Here is an 18277-nt window from a genome sequence, read left to right as displayed (position 1 = left end):
ACGACACCTTCTACACAGAAGTACAGATGACGTCTCAAGAAGCCTTTTCCTCGATGGACAACTCCTGTACGACTGAGAGCCTACACAGACGCGTTGATTTTCACTCGCTTTTGTTGTGAAATCGCCTCCGGAAATATCTCGCGCACAGGGCGGCCATCTTGATAGTCCAGGGTACCGTCGCTCCCATCGCGCAGGGAGGGGATGGAGCAGCCTGCTAACCGGGCTGGAACAGGACAACCTGCAGCCGCCGCCTCTACGATGTTGTGATGGACTGAGGCCGGCCTCGATGCGCCTTTTCTTCCCATCCGTGCTCGACCATGATTCGGGTAAGAGACTCGACCAGGCCCCGGAAATCATCATCATCATCATCATCATCGGCGGTTAGACCGTCCAGCTGTTTTTATGGGTGGGGGGGGGGTGCTGTGTGAGAAAAGGGGGAGGGAGTGATGTCGTAGAGGGGTGTGGGGAGGAAGCAGGCGTCGATGTTTAAAAAAAAAAAAAAAGGTTTTCCACCATGTTGAAATGTCTTAATTAGGCCTCGTGATGACGAAAGGATGATTGACACCTCCCACCTGCACGTCTGGGGATGTTCCTACGTTTCCTGCACGAGACAACAACCCTCTTCCCACCCTGGCATCACCAGGATAATAACAAAGAAATATTCCACTACTTATCATGACAACACCTTTTTTTCTTCTTACAACAGCGTGGCATCTCTTCCCCCCCAGTCCTGACACCCCCCTGAGGCTTGCTGTTTGTTTAATGTATTTCTGCTAAACGCTAACATTCACCACGACTACACACACACCATGGCTGCCAGACTGCAGTATCAGCGTGCGTGTGCGCGCGTATTTAGGAGATGTTTGTTATCTTCTCTTCCTTACAGGTTCTTCTCTGGTCTTACTGAAGCCTGAGCCGGGGGTCAAGGGGCGTCCACCCCAACCTGCACTTTTCCCTCTCTCACCCCTGCACCACCTCACCTGCACCCCACCACTCCTCACCCCCACCCCACACCCTATCCTGCCTCACCCGAGGACTCAACCAAGCACACCTGAGCTTCACATGACCAAACGCTAGAACCCCTACCCCTTCCTCCATCACACACACACTCGGGCTTCAAGATGATGTGCGAGGTGATGCCCACCATCTCGGAGGATGGGCGCGGCGGCGGAGCCGGCTCGTCCTCGCCGGCAGGAGGTGGAGCAGGGATGGGCGGTGGCATGGGAGGCATCGGGGGCTATGGCAGCCGGGACCCTCGTGCTGGCGGCGGCGGAGGTGATGAAGGGGGCAGCACGGGCAACCTGGAGTCTCTGATGGTCAACATGCTGACGGAGAGGGAGAGGCTGCTGGAGAGCCTGAGAGAGACACAGGACAGCCTGGGGACAGCCCACCTCCGCCTGCGGGAGCTGGGACACGAGAAGGAGTCCCTCCAGAGGCAGCTGTCCATCGCACTCCCCCAGGTAGGACCACCTCTTACATATCTGTCCCGCGGTCAACTGTAAAAGTTTTATCAAGCGTAGAGAAAATGTTTTAAGGCCCATTTTAAGTGCGACAGGAAGTGAAGCAGCTCAATTGAAAAACTGCACTTTTTAAACTTGACTGGTCACATGATGTTATTAAGCAAAAATCTCCTTGCACACCCCCTTTACAGTACATAGTTAGCGGCTTTACTCGCTATTGGAGCAGGTACTACCATGGACTATTTGTAGTCTTTTCTAGTCCTCCAGGGTGATGTAAACTATTCCTGGCTGCTCATTGGCTGAGACAATTTGAACATTTGAGGACACACAGCTAGAAACAAGGCACATGCTAACATTAGGTTAGCATGTTAATATTCTCTATCGTATTTTGCTGTGTTTCAATTTGTGCAAATCCAGTCAGTCATTCATTATGTATGTATGTGTGTTAGTTATGTATACTACACTGCATACTTACTTCCTGATGGCACAAATTTTGGCAGTTTGTGCCGCCCCAAATTGATTATTGTTGTTGTGCACTTACCGGAAATGATAATGGCAATATTGACAGTGTTTCCTGCAGGACTGCAAGCTATTGGGTGTTGCTTGTGAGCGAGAGCAAACGGGTAGTGTCAAATCGTTTTTAAAAAAATGGTTGCTCCAAATGTATTTGTGGCGGGGCACACAAATAAATGAATGCACGGGAAACACTGATTTATTGGCTTCCTTCTCTTCTTCTCTTCTTTTTAATTGTGATGCAAGCATTCCAGTTAGTCCCTCCCCTTTTTGTTACGTAGCTAAGATGGCGATGACAAAGCATCCGTCGCTGCACACTCACCATTTGCGGCATGTTGAGCGCAACATCCGGGTACGGCGTTTTGTGGTACTTCTCAGCACTTATGCACTCAAAAGTCTTAAGTGTAAGTAAGTACGCAAGTGCACCAATTGAAGTAAGTACAGCAGGTGAACAATATCAAAAAGTTTGCAGCGGCATGGCTAGGTCTAAGGAAGGTTATCTTTCATTTGCTGCCACCCACAGGTGATTGTCTTGACGCCACATTGTGCTTCATAACTCTTACATGTGCTGTGTGGACTCGGTCCTGCATGAAAAATGCTACAGATTGGACTTCTTTCGAGCTCCCGGAGAGACGGGCAGTGGCAAACATGGCGGCTGTGATAGATTCTACGAGAGACGAGTTCATCGAGTTCGTCTGTGTGTTGCCAAGAGAGAGAAGGAACAGAGTGTGGAATTAAAAAAACAAAAACAAAACAACAACACTGTGCTAATATGAAGCACAGAGAGAGTGAGAGAGGACATAATGATGAGCATACTGCTGCATGTTTGAATCAGGTGATGCAAACTAGAGAGAGAAGATTCTAGAATGTGTGATGCACTTCACACCATCCTTTTCCTTGAACTCAGCCCAAAACTCTCCCAGAATGTTTTTGGGCCCAGAACACGCCATCTGCACACTCGGCCATCTTGTCAAACAAGCATCCTCTCAGCCCAGTCGGTGCACCGTGTTCTGGCTGGACGGCGCAGTAGGTGGCGCTGTTAGCCTCCTAAACAGACTTGCATGGCTAGTTAGCATTAGCATTGCTTCCATGACTTCTGTACAGTTCGGGCATTTCAAGAATTTCTTTTTTGTGTTGATGCCACGTGAAAATGTCGGGTGCAAGCCCCCTCTTTGTTGTTGATGCGTTGCCGTGGATACCACATAGCTACACCAGAGGCAATCACATGTAATTGCACAATTTGACAACCGCTGTCTGTCAGTTGGCCTCATTCCCATCATGGCGGCGCTCTGCTAACCTGCAGGCAAACACACACAAACACACTCTCTGGGTTACTGCAAAACAAAAATAATTTCAGATGCGACATAATCACGACTGTGTTTAAAAGGGGGTTGGTAGATTTGCTCCAAGGGCTTTTATTGCAGGTTTGAATGATCTCCTAATAGGCACAATAATCGCTAATGAAAATCCATAATAAAAACATGGGCTACTGTTTCTGTAGTCGGCCACGCAAAGCTCAACTCTGAGCTCCCGATGTCACTTCCTGTCCACCCCCCACTCAGCTCCCCTGGCACCAGAACACAGTAACAGCAACATACAGGAGCATTATGTCTTAAATGGCTTATTTTATTATTATTATGTGTACTATATTGGGTAATAAAGGTGACTATAGGTGTGTTATTTCTTTCTAGAGGGCTCTAATAATGTTAAAGCATATTTGGAAGGTTGTAAACAGGTTGTGCTCTTAACTACCAAAATCTATAATTAAGGTCTCATATGTCACTGAAATTAACTGTAGTGGATTTTCACTCTTGTGTTATGTGTAGAACTGTTTGTTTTGAGGAAGATGAGCAACGACATGAGGTTATGCGGAAGCTATTGAGTTTGTAACAGCGCCCTCTTGTGGCCTTGCAGGAGTTTGCCGTGCTCACCAAAGAGCTGAACCTGTGCAGGGAGCAGCTGCTGGAGCGCGAGGAGGAGATCGCTGAGCTGAAGGCCGAGCGCAACAACACACGAGTCAGTAGACTTCTTGATTAGACATGCGATGTAACTTCCTTTTTCTAACCGACTTAATTGCACGTGGTCTTCCAGCTGCTGCTGGAGCACCTGGAGTGCCTGGTGTCCCGTCACGAGCGCAGCTTGAGGATGACTGTGGTGAAGAGGCAGGCCCAGTCCCCAGCAGGGGTCTCCAGCGAGGTGGAGGTCCTCAAGGCCCTCAAGTCGCTCTTTGAGCACCACAAAGCTCTGGACGAGAAGGTCCGAGAGAGACTACGCGTGGCGCTGGAGCGTGTGGCGGCACTGGAGGACGAGCTGCAGTCGTCCTCACAGGAAGTCCGTTTGTACACGTTGGACAAATATCGCCGCAGTCCCCCCTGCCTCCACTCATGACGTCCACTCTTGTTGTTGTAGGTTTTGTCTCTGCGAGAGCAAATCAAACGGCGACAGCAAGGAATCGACAAGGAGGTCATTTAAACCACACAAGCAACATATATAATATGTATATCGCAATATTTAACTTAATAAATGTCTCCACAGCGGCTGCCCAACGGCCCGTCCTCCATTTTGGATGACGGCGAGATCGACCGGCAGCGGGAGGGCGAGATCGAGCGCCAGAGATCAGAGCTGGGCCAGCTGAAGGAGAGACTGGCCCTCATGTGCAGACAGGTACCGGGGAGTGGTCACACTTAGGCAGGGGGCACAACGCCGCCAGCACATAGGTGACCTGACCCACGCCCTGTCACTTCCTGTCAGGTCGGCGAGATTGAGGAGCAGCTGACATCCGCCAGGAGGGAGCTGGCCCGGTCGGAGGAGGCCAACCAGAAACTCCAACGGGACGTGAAGGAGGTGAGACTCGTTCAGGGGCGTCCAAAGTGCTGTTCAGGGGCCATTTATGATTTTTTATTGTTGTTCGAAACATAAAATTAAACATCAGCATAAGAGCTAAGACAAACTGCAAATGGTGCATATGTCCAAAAAAAAATAGCCAACGACCTGCGCGTCTTACAGTGCAGGCGCTTGGACAGGAAATGCATACACAAAAAACACTAATCACGCACTGGTGGTGAATATTTCTCACTCTCCTACTGGGCAGCTTTCAGGGGTGCGGTGTCACATACCGGACCCCGGGCTGACTTGACACCCCACGTGCGTGTCATGGCAGCAAAGCCCTGTGCACAACACGTGTTATGTGTGTACGGAGGTGTGGCCCTGAATGTGCCAACACACTCCCTCTGCTGTGTTTTGTCTGCAACGGCATGGTCCCTGGGCCATCAATCAGTCCACCGGTAAAACTCCTGGTATTCCCATGGCCGGTCCGCCCCTGCTTGTCACTCATCTTCTCCCTTTTGAGTTTCTGTTCTTTTCCTCCTCCTGTGTCATCATTTATCTTCTCCCTCTCCAGGCACTGTGTCAAAGAGAGGACATGGAGGAGAGAATCACCACATTGGAGCGCAGGTATGTGTGTATTTTTCCCTCCGCAAGGCACCTGGACTCCCCTCCCACCCTGCCCCGCCCTGTCTGATGATGTTCTGCCGCTTGCAGGTACCTCAGCGCCCAGCGGGAGGCGACATCTCTCCATGACATCAAAGACAAGCTGGAGAACGAGCTGGCCAGCAAAGAGTCTCTCTATAGACAGGTCGGGGATGGGATCTGTAACAATATTCCGACTAGCGCATTTGGCAACATGCCTCTGTCCCTCTGCAGAGCGAGGAGAAGAACCGGCAGCTTCAGGAGCGCCTGGATGACGCCAAGCAGAAATTGCAGCAAACCCTGCAGAGAGCTGAGACGCTGCCTGAGATCGAAGCTCAGCTGGCTCAGAGAGTGGCGGCCCTCAACAAGGTGTGTGATGTGCGTGATTATTGCACAGGTGTGCCTTACGCTGGCCACAGTAAAAGGCCACTCCAAAATGTCTATGAGTTGAGCTGATGAAAGAGCAAAAACAAAAGTGTTGTGTTTGTGTTTTTGTTGAGTGTATGTTCACTGCCAGTCTAGCGAAGCCCGACACGTCAGGAACTGTACGCCTCTCAAACGCTTGATGAGCGACGTAGCGAAATGCTCGTTTGCTCTCCTCCAGCATTTCTGGAAGCTTTTGACTGCTGCCAAAATAAAAGCACATTCATTTTCCTGCCAGCTGCTGCCAAACATCTTAAACGTCCCCAATTAGCGTCTACGTGTCGAGGCAAGATGGAGCGATGAGAGCGAGGCCCGCTCGTTGCGTGTGACGCACGCATGGCGTCAAGATGAGGTTCACTAACTCTTCATCCTTCCAACATTCAGGCCGAGGAGCGTCATGGCAACTTTGAGGAGCGCCTGCGACAGATGGAGGCGCAACTGGAGGAGAAGAACCAAGAGCTGCAGCGAGTGAGTCACGCTTTGGTTCTCCATCCCCCCACCCCCACCTCTTATCACCACCCCCCCACGGCGCCCTGAGTCGGGCTGCGTGCAACCGCACAAAGGCGCGTTAATTTTCTAAAGCAAAAGATTAGAATCTCGATGTCAAACAGAAGACTTGTTATGAATTCTCCTCCCACCGCTGCTTTCCCCCCTTCTCGTCACACTTTCATCCTCTTTCCATGTCACCCCACCTCCCCCAGGCGAGGCAGCGGGAGAGGATGAACGACGAACACAACAAGCGTCTGTCCGACACGGTGGATAAGCTGCTGTCCGAGTCCAACGAGAGGCTGCAGCTGCACCTGAAGGAGAGGATGGCCGCCCTGGAGGAGAAGGTGAGCCCACCTTGCCCGTTTCGCGGGGGGAAATAGTTGCCTTATCTTGATCTGCCCAGCTTGGACTTATGCTGGAAAAAAAATCATCATTTGAAATAAATATTCACTTGACTCATGCCAAATGTCAAACTAGGCGGGATATACTGTATTCCAACTATACTGTTTTCCAACTCTACTGTGTTCCAACTCACCAACTATTACTATATTAAGAGTCCTTAATGAACTATTATTATGTCTTTTATTTATATATATATATATATATATATATATAATAATACTGAGGTGCCCTGGTTAATGTTATTATCTTCCAAAAGGTCCGACTCAAACCAAAGCAGACTTTAACCAAAGCTAATTTTCCCATTAAAATAATGTAAATCCAATTAATCCGTTCTAGACACCACAAAAATGTTAACGCAGAACACATTAGACAATAGTTTTACATGCAGAAAATGATGCAAAAATAATTACAAATGACAAATGAACGGACAGCTGAACATTTAAGATCACTTTTACTTAGTTTTGTAAAGAGGGAGGAGAGGAGATTATGCTTGAAGGGTAATCCCTTTTTTTTTTTTTAAATTTCAGCAAAGATTTGGGATGTTAAGTGGAAAAACACACTAAACGGGGCGGACGCTAACCAAAGTACCACTGTACTACTAATAATAAAACTGCTCCTCCCGACGCCTTTCTTCTAGAACGCCCTTTCTGAGGAGCTGTCCAACATGAAGAAAATTCAGGATGATCTCCTGACAAACAAGGTGAGGCGTCACACCCTCATTAGACTCCTGTGGCGGGTACGTTGCTCCAGTTTTCACCTCCTGTGTCCCCACCTCTCCCCCTCCCAGGACCAGCTCATAGCAGAGCTGGAGCGTCTTCAGCTGGAGTTGGACCAACTGAGAGCGAGGCCCGGCGGCTCGTATTCCAGGTGGGGCCCCTCCAGACCTCATCAAACGTGCAAACATGACAAAGTGATGTATTGTCAAGTTGAATGAACACCTGATATAGAGCTCCTTTTGATAGTTACACCCACACGCACCCACCCATCCCCTGTTTGTGTGCACGTCATGCGTCATATGCTACATGACGTCATTCCTTCCTGCGGGCAGAACCAACCCTCCTGTCTCGTCCTTGTCTCTCCAGTCGATCTCTGCCTGGCAGCGCTCTGGAGTTGCGGTATTCCCATGGGGGTGGCTCGCTCCCGGCGGGCTCCACCACTCACCTGGATGCCTTCGGTAACGCCTCCCTCGGGGGTGGAGTCAGGCGGAGCCACCGAGCCCGTTGGAGCTCGGTGCGAGAGGACGCCACCAAGGTGGGCTTGGAACGTCTCCCAGTCATGCAGTCATACGTATGCAGGGAATACTTTTGGAAGCACGCGTAGGGCTGTGCACACACAACACATGTCGTTCAAAGTAGTAGCGAGTAATTAAGACTTCATAAAAATGTATTTTTTGACACAAACCAACATGAGGTCATCAAACCAAACCAAACCAAACCAAAAATAACACAACAAGGTACAATTATCGCTCCCTCGCTGTATCACGTTTTTTCACGTCTAAACTATGCATTTTCAAGCATAAAAATGTCTAAATGATCAAACTAAATGAACTTCAAATACGAATACAAGGTAGAAGAAGCATTGTGATTGTGAATCTAGTACTGTATTCTATCTACAGTGTCTGTGTTCGGTGAGACAGGCACTAGACACGCCACTAAGGTTCCCTAGGGAACACATTTGCACAGGCAGTTTTATTTACGTCTTATATGGCTTATATACTCGTATTCTGTCTACTACATTGGGCAATACTTGTATTAAGCCATTTAAAGCCGCAAGGAAGTACGCTGGAAGTACGCTGTCCAGGAAAAAACAAGGAACTGCTCACATGTGAGTCAGTTATCTTATTTATGTCTAACATGTCTTATCTGCTCTGATTATATCTACTGTATTGGGTAATACAAATGTAAAGGTGACTATATGGGTGTTATTTAATGTCTTGAGGGGTCTAATAATGTAAAAAAAAAACCTTGTTTAGAAGATTGTAAACAGGTTTTGTATGTCATAACAACGAAAATATTCCATTTGTTAATATTGAATCCTACTTTGCGGAAATTCACTTATCGCGGTCGGGTCTGGAAGCAATTAACCGCCATAAGCAACCATAGGGACGACTGTAGGCGGGTATCCACTCTGTAGTGACATTTTAAATCATGATTAATAATAATAATAAATCATTTTAAAGAGTTTAAATGAATAATTAATATTGATTGATTGCAAGAAAACCCACCTATCATAAAAATAATGATAATAATAATAAATAATAAAAATTGTGGTTATAATGGGAGGCTTTGTCCTTTAATACTCTCAAAGAGTAATAAATGAAGAATCTGCAAAAAAATAACACAGCATCAAAATCAATTTATTACTAATCTTATGTATATTTAAGCCTGATCTAAAATAAATGAAATAAATCCCCACCCTCTCAACAAATTTGATATGAGTTGGTGTGATCTCTGCATGCAGTATACAGACTGGGAGACAGGGGCCCTGCTGGGGACCGGCTACGAGCACGGCGTGGACGTAGGCTGCTCCGATGACGAGGACGACGGCGAGCACCGCTTCGGCTCCGAGCTGCTTTCCCCCAGCGGACAGACGGATGTGCAGACGCTGGCCATCATGCTGCAGGAACAGCTGGAGGCCATCAACAAGGAGATCAAGTAAGACAACATTTTTTTTGGAGACCTTGCAGGTTGAAAGAGTGTCCACCATTTGCATGCTACATGCTAAACTAAGCTACTAGCTGCAGGGACTTTTCTCCTCCCTCCACCACCCAGGCTAATCCAAGAGGAGAAGGAGAACACGGAGCTGCGTGCGGAGGAGATTGAAAGCCGGGTCAGCAGCGTGGTCCTGGACAGTCCGCCCATCCCGCCATCCTCCCTGGGGAGGGATGCCACGGGGCGGGGCTTCATCCCCTCCTCCATCACCTCCTCCACGCTGGCCTCTCCCTCACCCCCCAGCTCGGGACACTCCACACCTCGCCTTCCCCACTCGCCGGCCCGCGAGAATGACAGACAGGTGCATTGGGAACTGCATTTTTTATTAGAAGATCCAAAAGATGTCCACAGGGATACTTTACGGTCGTCTTCCACTATTCATTCCTGGTTTCTCTGAAATGTTTTTAGAACAACAAAGACGACGAGCGCTCCCTTGCCCTCCTCGACTCCACACCCCCTCCCACGCCACGTGCGCTGCGCCTGGACAGGATGACCCTAACCCACCCGGGGGCCATGCTGGACGACCCCCGCGATTTCCGCAGGTAAGGCGGGTTCAGACGTCTGAAAACACGAAAGCATCACGGTGCGTCCGCTGACTTGCACACCTTTCCTCCAGTCTGTCAGCAGATGGCGGCAGCACCAACAGCAGCCAGGATTCCCTGCACAAGTCCAGCAAGAAGAAGAGCATCAAGTCTTCCATCGGACGACTTTTTTGGAAGAAGGAGAAGGGCAGGATGGGCCAACCTGGGCGGGATGGCTCATCTTCTCTTGGTAAGCAACAAAAATATTGGGACAGGCTTTTTGCCATCATTCCTGCGTCTCCACTAGCTTTAATGCACTTTTAATGATATAATGTTGGATCCCCACATATTCACCATTCAGTATGATTCGTGAACTCTCGAAAAAAAATTATATATTATTTTTTTTCCTCACAAAATAGGTCATTTTACATGATACAGGTAAATGTACAGGTAAAAATGTACAGCATACATATACCACTACTAGAAAGCCCACAATTTTTACGTTTATGGTTTCATGCTTCACTGAATGTTTTATCCTCCTATGTTGAGATTTCGGTCCTTGACCGCACCACAGTTGTGTGCTGAGAAGCAAAAGTGAAAGTTAAATATAGCTTTCTCAGACGCTGCCACAGCTTAACAAATACGCCAAATAGAAGACAAAGTGCTGTCTTAGTGGTGAGCAGCTATACATTCCATACTTGAAATGTCTTCAATAAGTGTGTGAGGCATACTTGGGGATTAAACCTGGATTTGTGTGGTGACTGAACAATGGTAATTGAAGAGAGAAGGGGAGGGTTCTGGAGATGAATCTAATGAATGATGAATCAAATCTAAAAGTTTTATTGCAAATGTGGATCTGAAATAAGAGGGTAACTTTAATGTCAAGCTAGCCGGATGGTTTGGAGGGGGAGGAATGAGCCGTGTATCCATTTGCAGGTGTTCCTGAAATGGAATTGGTTTTAACAGATATATAGCTAAGTTGAACTTCCTGTGCATCCACCAGCATCAACGCCCTCTGAGGACCTGGCCTCTGGAGACCCCATGGGGATGAACAAGACAGGCACTTTGGGTCCAGCTGACAAAGACCGTCGCAGCAAGAAGAAGTGAGTTTCTTTGCATTCATATTTCGAGGATTTAACGGAAGAAAATGACAACCGCTCCTCTTATCAGGCACGAGCTCTTAGAAGAAGCATGTCGCCAAGGTCTCCCCTTTGCGTCCTGGGATGGACCCACCGTGGTGTCGTGGCTGGAGGTACGTCTTGAAGTCACCTTCCATGAACAACCCCCCCTCCCCCCACCTCACCGAACCTGTCAATGATATCCTTCCAGCTGTGGGTGGGGATGCCGGCGTGGTACGTGGCGGCATGCCGGGCCAACGTGAAGAGTGGCGCCATCATGGCCAACCTGTCCGACACGGAGATCCAGCGTGAGATTGGCATCAGCAACCCGCTGCACCGCCTCAAACTGCGACTGGCCATCCAGGAGATGGTGTCCCTCACCAGCCCGTCCGCCCCGGCCAGCACTCGCTCTGTGAGACTCATGCTTTCTGCTTCACTCCAGTTCTTCATGTCGCTGCTAGACGTTTAGAGACGGGTCCAAACATAAAGCAGCCGTGATGAAAGTCAAACTGAGGAACGCTAATAGATTTTGCACATGGACCACAACTGCTAGTAAAACACAGAAAATGTTCAAAACAAAAGCAGTAAAAAAAAGAATATAAAACATAATTCCCAATATAATGTAATAAACGTCAATCATTCATGCTTTTTTCCCTCTGAAGAGTTGGAGTAAATTCCTTTTCCCTTTCTTGGCAACAGAACTTCATACTTCTTGACGTTTAAAAAGGGAGCAAATGAAGAAGGTGGTTGTCATCTCACCGTGTCGCTTTTGTGTCCGCAGTCAACAAGTAACGTTTGGATGACCCACGCCGAGATGGAGTCCTTGAACGCAGCAACCAAGCCGCCGGTTAGTGTCGGCCTGTCTGTCGTCATTTTTCTTTTTATTATTTTTTTTTAAAGAACCACGTTGATGAGTGTCCCTCCTCCTCTTCTTCTTTTTCTCTGGTTCTGTGTGTGTGGGCCTTCGTCGTCGTCTTCTTCTTCTTCTTCCTCTCACCTTGTGGTTGCTGTTTCACTGTGAAGTGCTTCCAGCTAATTGCCCGTTCACTAACACACTCTTCCTCCCTTTGTCCTCTGTGGTTCCTCGCTCCTCTGCTTGGCCTCCATCGCCACACGCCCCACCTCGCCACCTCGCTCTCTTTCTGTCCGCCACCTCTCTTCTCACCACCATTCAGGAGCTGAAGGAGTTCAGCTGGGATCAGGTGAGGGATCCGCCCGAGCGGCTAGCGTCTATGTGGACGAGCTGATTAATGTCCATCATGATCACCTTTTCTCCCACCCTTTCAGATTCTGGCGTACGGCGACATGAATCACGAGTGGGTGGGCAACGACTGGCTGCCCAGCCTGGGCCTGCCGCAGTACCGTAGCTACTTCATGGAGTCGCTGGTGGACGCCCGCATGTTGGACCACCTGACCAAGAAGGAGCTGAGAGGACAGCTGAAGATGGTGGACAGCTTCCACAGGTGAGTTAGAGGCAGGAGAACATCCTGTGCTCAGGTGTGTTGGATCACAGGCGCCTCTCGCCTCTCACAGGGTCAGCTTGCATTATGGCATCATGTGCCTCAAGCGCCTCAACTACGATCGCAAGGAGCTGGAGCGCAGGAGGGAGGAGAGCGTCCACCAGAACAAAGGTGAGCGAGGGGGCGGGGCTGGACCCGTTCTGCCTCGTCATGCTGTGTCATTGTCTCTTATTGAAGCAAAATGAAGACCCAACACACAAATAAGCAGACAAAGCAGTGCTTCCCATACATTCCTTTATTTATAATAGAGATGTGTATCGTGTGTGATTATGTCATTTTATTTACTAGTTAATCATGCCTCAGGTCATTATGTGTAAAAAATTATGTCAATATGTTTGAGCTCAGGAAAAAGGTAAGCTGAGTGACGGGACGGGACACCACAAGCTTTTGCCACATTTATTTTTTTTCATGTTTTTTTCCGGTGCTGTTGAAATTCATTTATTTATTGTTGAAATTGTATTTATTAATTTGTTGAAATGTTATTCTATTTATTTATGTGATGTATAAATGTGTGTGTGTGTATAAATACAGTAAGTGTGTATTTTTTTAAATTTTGATTAAGTCTTTAAAAAAGGACTGCAACAGATGAATTTTTAAAAAAAGATTGGTTTATGATTATATATATTTGATTATGATTATATTTTATTTTATATAAATATACATTATATTAAATTTAAAAACATATTTCTGATTGACTGGTCAGCACAAACTTACATGGAGCCCAGGAAACATGAATGTTTTTTTTTTTTTAATCACTCGTGTGTACGCATGCACATCAAAAAATGCCAAAATGACACCTGCGAGTCAATAAATTGTTGTTCTTTTGTTAAATAAAATTCAGTTTCACCCGTCCACACACAAACACTGAGCTGCCACAGATAGATTGCAGTCCTGCGGGAAACACTGCATACTTGAAGACCCACCTTTTTTTTCTCTTTTTTTTCCATGTACCAAGCCCTTTGATTGTAACATAATAACATCAATTAAAAGCAATTAAAGTGATTGTGAAAAGAGTTGTGCTGATTCCCGCATGGCTGGAAGCCATTTTGGCCTTTGTGGTACACGAAACCGCAACGCTTAAAGCCACAACTGCATGTGGAATGTGGAGGCTTAACAAGGACGCAAATGAAGAAGTCAGCTTCTGGTGGTCCACACGTACCTTTACATCATCTTAGTCCCGCCTCCGCAGTGTTTATGATTGAGCAAGACCGCTGATGTACGTAATGAATTGGCTGCCTCATCCCCCCCCCCCCCCCCCCCCCCCCCCCCTCCAGATGTGATGGTGTGGTCCAACGAGCGGGTCATGTGCTGGGTGCAGACCATCGGCCTGAAGGAGTACGCCGACAACCTTCGTGAAAGCGGCGTCCACGGCGCCCTGCTGGCTCTGGATGACACCTTCGACTACACGGACCTGGCCCTGCTGCTGCAGATCCCCAATCAGAACACACAGGTACCGAGTGGACCTTGAGTAATCTATTACTATCTGTCCTGTCCGGTCAGAAGTAATGTCCGTCACGTCGCTCCTGCAGGCCCGGCAGCTCCTGGAGCAGGAGTACAACTCCCTCATCTCCATGGGGACGGAGAGACGGCCCGATGAGGTCAGCGCCCGCCATCCAGCTAGCAAAAGAAGACTTGTAGACGCCACCTTCTCACTGTCCCCTCCCCCCTCTCTCCGGCCCGCAGGACGGAACCAAGACCTTCACGCGCTCGCCTTCCTGGAGGAAGATGTTCCGAGAGAAGGACCTGCGGGGCGTGACCTCCGACTCGGCTGAGACCCTGCCTGCTAACTTCCGTGCCTCCGCCATCGCCACGCCCTCAGTCACCCTCAGGAAAGTTCAGAGTGACGGTGAGTGTGAACTTTGACACCTCTCATGACTGACCTTGCAGGTGCGGCTCCTTTGTAACTCGCAGAGCAGGAATGACAAGAATCAAGCCCAAAGGTCCGAAAAGATTAGGAACCAATCCCTGCTTTTTACTTTTCAGTACATTTTATTCCTCCTCCAGCTTTCATTCTTGTTCTTGCCACCTAGTGGCAGTGCAATGTACAAGAAAGTACGTTTCATTTGAGTGTTTTTCTGGGCTAAAGTTGTTCAACTTTGGTGGTAATTACTTGAAGAACTGTCGGGAAGTTTAAAAGTCTCCCAGTCGGCGCTTCCGAGGTCTGACCTCAAAGCATTCCAAGCAAGTCAGATGTAAACAATAAACATGGCCGCTCAAAAAGCTAGCAAAGAAACAATTTCAGTGTCTGCAGTCTTCAAAATCTTCACTTTCCAAGTATGACAGCTTGTGTTAAAGTGGTGGTATCAAATAGTATTAATAAACAAATACACATACATTTTCTTTTACCGCATCTCTGTGGGGGGCGCCCTTGTTGGGATGACAATCTTCTTGCCCCGAGTAGTTTACTTTTCCTGGTCGGATGTCAGAAACGTCCTACTTTATATACTGGAATGGAGCTGAACAGCTGTTGTAATGTGTACACACACATAAACACTCACACTGTACGGTAAAGTTCATCTCCCCATACCATGTATGTTCCTCACAGCGTGTTGGAACGTGTCCGGACCAACCCAGACGCTTGTGGCGCTTTTTGGACCACAGCTAGCGACACCAATCTCACATCTTTCCTTCTTGATCAGTCAGTCAGTCAGTCTTTGAAAGTCTCCCTCACACACATACACACGCACACACACACACTGAAGTGGTAGGAAATAAACCCTCTGCATGGGACCTGCCGGCAGCACCATACAGAACCTCATAAAAGTGAGTACACCCCTCACATTTCTGCAAATATTTGTTCATATCTTTTCATTGGACTACACTGAACATGTGACACTTTGATATGACGTTAAGTAGTCAGTGTACAGCTTGTGTTAGTGTAAAATTTGCTTTCCCCTGAAACGGCACACAGCCTTTATTAATGTCTAAAACCGCTGCAGCAAAAGTGAGTACACCCCTAAGAGAAAATGTACAAATATTAGGAGTGCCATGAGACACTCAGTTCACGAGACGAGGCGATACACGAGATTGGGTCTACGAGAACAAGCTGAGACAAGATTTTAACATTACTTTTAAGAGAAGTATGATAGAAAATATAAAAAATATATGATAATATATTTGTGATTTCTACTACGTTACACTCTTCTGCACTCTGGTTTGTCAAAAAAAAAAAATCGTCATCGTTGACGAAAACAACACGGATTTAGCTATCTGTTCAGTCTCTGAAGAGAACTCCTTCACAACCTGAGGACCACCTGTACTTTTTCAATTTTTGGTGACGCACGTGTAAGTCCACCTTTTTGACTTCCTGTGCACGTTTGCCAGTTAAGAATCCCTGACTAGCTGCTCAGCTTCAACACCAACATTTCTTTCGGAGAAGACAACGTTGTAATGTACTGTAAGAGAGCAGCTTGTTTGCTTGTTTCCGTGCTAGCCTTCCATTATCCTGCCCGTGGAATTTCTCGCTTCCGTGTATGAGAGGAAGTGTCAATGACAGGGAGCGGCGTCCTCAAAGTACAGAGGAGGACGTTTTATCCTCCATTCCAGCGGAATGTCAGTGGTGTTTGGCGTAATAACTCTGTGTCTCCCCACTTCACAGCCAACTCCGCTGCCCGGGGTGAGTCTGCCTCCGTGAGGACGTATTCCTGCTGAGGTGATGGCCGCCCACCTGCTCGTTAAGACGGCCAGAGCAAGTCTCTTGTTGTTGACGGTGCGTTTGTCTCCTCAGGCCGCCGAGCGCACCGAGACCCTCTGAAGGACCATCCAACACCTCAAGTCTGCAATAACACACGCATAGACGGACGGGAAGGAGATGAACGTGAACGTGTCCTCATAGCAGGGAAGGTACATGAGCAGAAACACCCCATCTCCATTTTTTAACCTAAACACGTCTTTTAACCCGCAACAAGAAGAGGACGTTAGTGTGCTCGTAAATGAGTCAGAACGGCAAAGGACATTGCCGCAGGCCCGCTGAGGCTCCATTGTTGGCTTCTACTGTGTTCTGCTGGGGTGGGGGGGGCGTCTGTCTGAGTGTCCCCAATTGACGCGGGCAGTAAAACATGGCCGGCACTGAGCCTCAAACCACATCACAGGGACGCTCTTCATTCTTTTGTCTTGTGCCACCTTGAAAGTCGATAGGCCAGGAAGCTCTTTTCACTGCAGACCATAATAATACACATCAAACGCTCCGGTGGGAAGGGGGCCGGGCCGGGTCACACAGGCATCAGGTTCAACTATTTTGTGGCGTCACTGGCTGAAAGTTATTTACAAATTGTTAGACTAACCTATATGAACTACAGTATTGGGACACAGACTTCTTGTCCTCGGATTGTCATCTTAACGAGACATTTTGGACAATTGTATGCTTCCAACTTTGTGGGAAGACGTTTGCGCTCCCAGTGCACAAAGCCAGCGCCATAAAGGCGTGCTTGGAGGAGTCTCGTGTGGAAGAACAGCCCGTGGCCTCCCATTTATATTTTGTCCAAACAGGTACAGGTAGCAGGTGGGTTTTTTTGGGGGGGGGGACAGCAGTGAAAGCGGACACTTCTTTAGGGAATACAAGGCTGCATGAGGAGTGATGGATGATGGGAGGGGGACACGCACACAAGCCATAAGAGCTTTCTCAATGGAGGGAGGAGAATAGTATGATGATGATGATGATGATGATGATGATGATGATGACGACGACGGCCAGGAAAGGAAACCTTTAGCCTCTGTGTTTACGATGCATGTCTTAAAAGAAAACCACAATGAACTTTTTCTTTGTTTGTCGGTGGTGAAGATAATGAGGTGTCCTTATCGATTAAAAAAAAAACAAAAAAAACATATATCTGTATGATACATCTACAAAGGGGGGGGGGGTATTTCAATTTGTAAAATGTGTGAAATTTTTTTTCAGTTGTATTTTTGATTTTTTTACGATGACTAATTTATTTTCTTTAGGTATGTATCGGATAAACGTACACGTCCCGCCCCCTCTTGACGCAAACGTTCATTCCGGTTCCGCCGTGTGTGTGTGTGTGCGTGTGTGTGTGTGTGTGTGTGTGTGTGTGTGTGTGTGTGTGTGTGTGTTTGCGTTTTGACAACACATTGTGCAATGATGATTTCACAGGTTTCCATCATTCAAGTGGTCGTTATACAAACTGAAGATATCCTATGGAAAATGAACAAATACGATGAAAATGGTGATGTAAACAAAAAAAGAAAGAAAAGAATGAATAAATAAAGCAGTCCCTGTGGATCTGCTCATCATCTCCAACTTGCTCTCACTTGTCTTGCTATTGCAATGTTTCTCATACGTTCATTTATTTCTGGCAGCCCGCCACAAATATATGTGGCACTCTCTGTGCACCTTCATAAACTCATTATAATGGGACCGTCTCCCATACTATTTATTCCCATAATAATTTTAACTTTACCCTGCGACTGGCTGGTGACTAGTCCAGGGTGTACCACACGTCTTGCCCAAAGTCAGCTGGGATAGGCATACCCCCGCAACCCTAGTGAGGACAAGCAGAATAGAAAATGGATGGATGGACATTATGACTTTATTTCCATATTAAACCTTTTCCCAAACCTAATTTAAAAAAATAGCAACTTTATTTAGTTTTGTTCCTCATAAAATAATATTATGACTTTAAAAAATGACATATT

General features: G+C 47.5%; 1 protein-coding gene across 2 annotated transcripts; it reads left to right on the top strand.

The window, feature by feature from the left end:
* The first annotated feature begins 156 nt into the window (after positions 1-156).
* Positions 157-17882, top strand: ppfia3 (PTPRF interacting protein alpha 3). 2 transcript variants are annotated; one of them, XM_054759948.1, is made up of 31 exons: positions 157-326; positions 887-1460; positions 3888-3989; positions 4065-4304; positions 4383-4436; positions 4509-4637; positions 4725-4817; positions 5374-5426; positions 5514-5607; positions 5676-5810; positions 6249-6332; positions 6566-6697; positions 7393-7455; positions 7543-7622; positions 7838-8006; positions 9216-9409; positions 9527-9767; positions 9875-10008; positions 10083-10237; positions 10991-11090; positions 11158-11239; positions 11317-11517; positions 11887-11952; positions 12281-12307; positions 12393-12568; positions 12639-12736; positions 13900-14075; positions 14155-14223; positions 14309-14471; positions 16224-16277; positions 16353-17882. In XM_054759948.1, exons 2-30 carry the CDS (start codon positions 1122-1124, stop codon positions 16274-16276), a joined length of 3702 nt encoding a protein of 1233 aa, XP_054615923.1. In that variant the 5' UTR covers positions 157-326; positions 887-1121; the 3' UTR covers position 16277; positions 16353-17882. The 2 variants fall into 2 exon arrangements, 1 of the variants encoding a protein (XP_054615923.1); XR_008566777.1 differs by lacking the exons at positions 12639-12736; positions 14309-14471; positions 16224-16277; positions 16353-17882.
* Positions 17883-18277: the final 395 nt, after the last annotated feature.

This window comes from Dunckerocampus dactyliophorus, chromosome 18, assembly GCF_027744805.1.
Source record: "Dunckerocampus dactyliophorus isolate RoL2022-P2 chromosome 18, RoL_Ddac_1.1, whole genome shotgun sequence".
Taxonomy (NCBI): domain Eukaryota; kingdom Metazoa; phylum Chordata; class Actinopteri; order Syngnathiformes; family Syngnathidae; genus Dunckerocampus; species Dunckerocampus dactyliophorus.
This window is presented reverse-complemented; position numbering and strand designations above follow the sequence as displayed.

Bases quoted from the DNA above. Each gene is read 5' to 3' on its own strand.
- ppfia3 (XM_054759948.1), top strand. From the start codon at position 1,122: ATGATGTGCGAGGTGATGCCCACCATCTCGGAGGATGGGCGCGGCGGC. The intron at 11,953-12,280 runs GTTAGTGTCGGC...ACCACCATTCAG, and splicing joins ACGCAGCAACCAAGCCGCCG to GAGCTGAAGGAGTTCAGCTG. The intron at 14,472-16,223 runs GTGAGTGTGAAC...CCCACTTCACAG, and splicing joins CAGGAAAGTTCAGAGTGACG to CCAACTCCGCTGCCCGGGGT.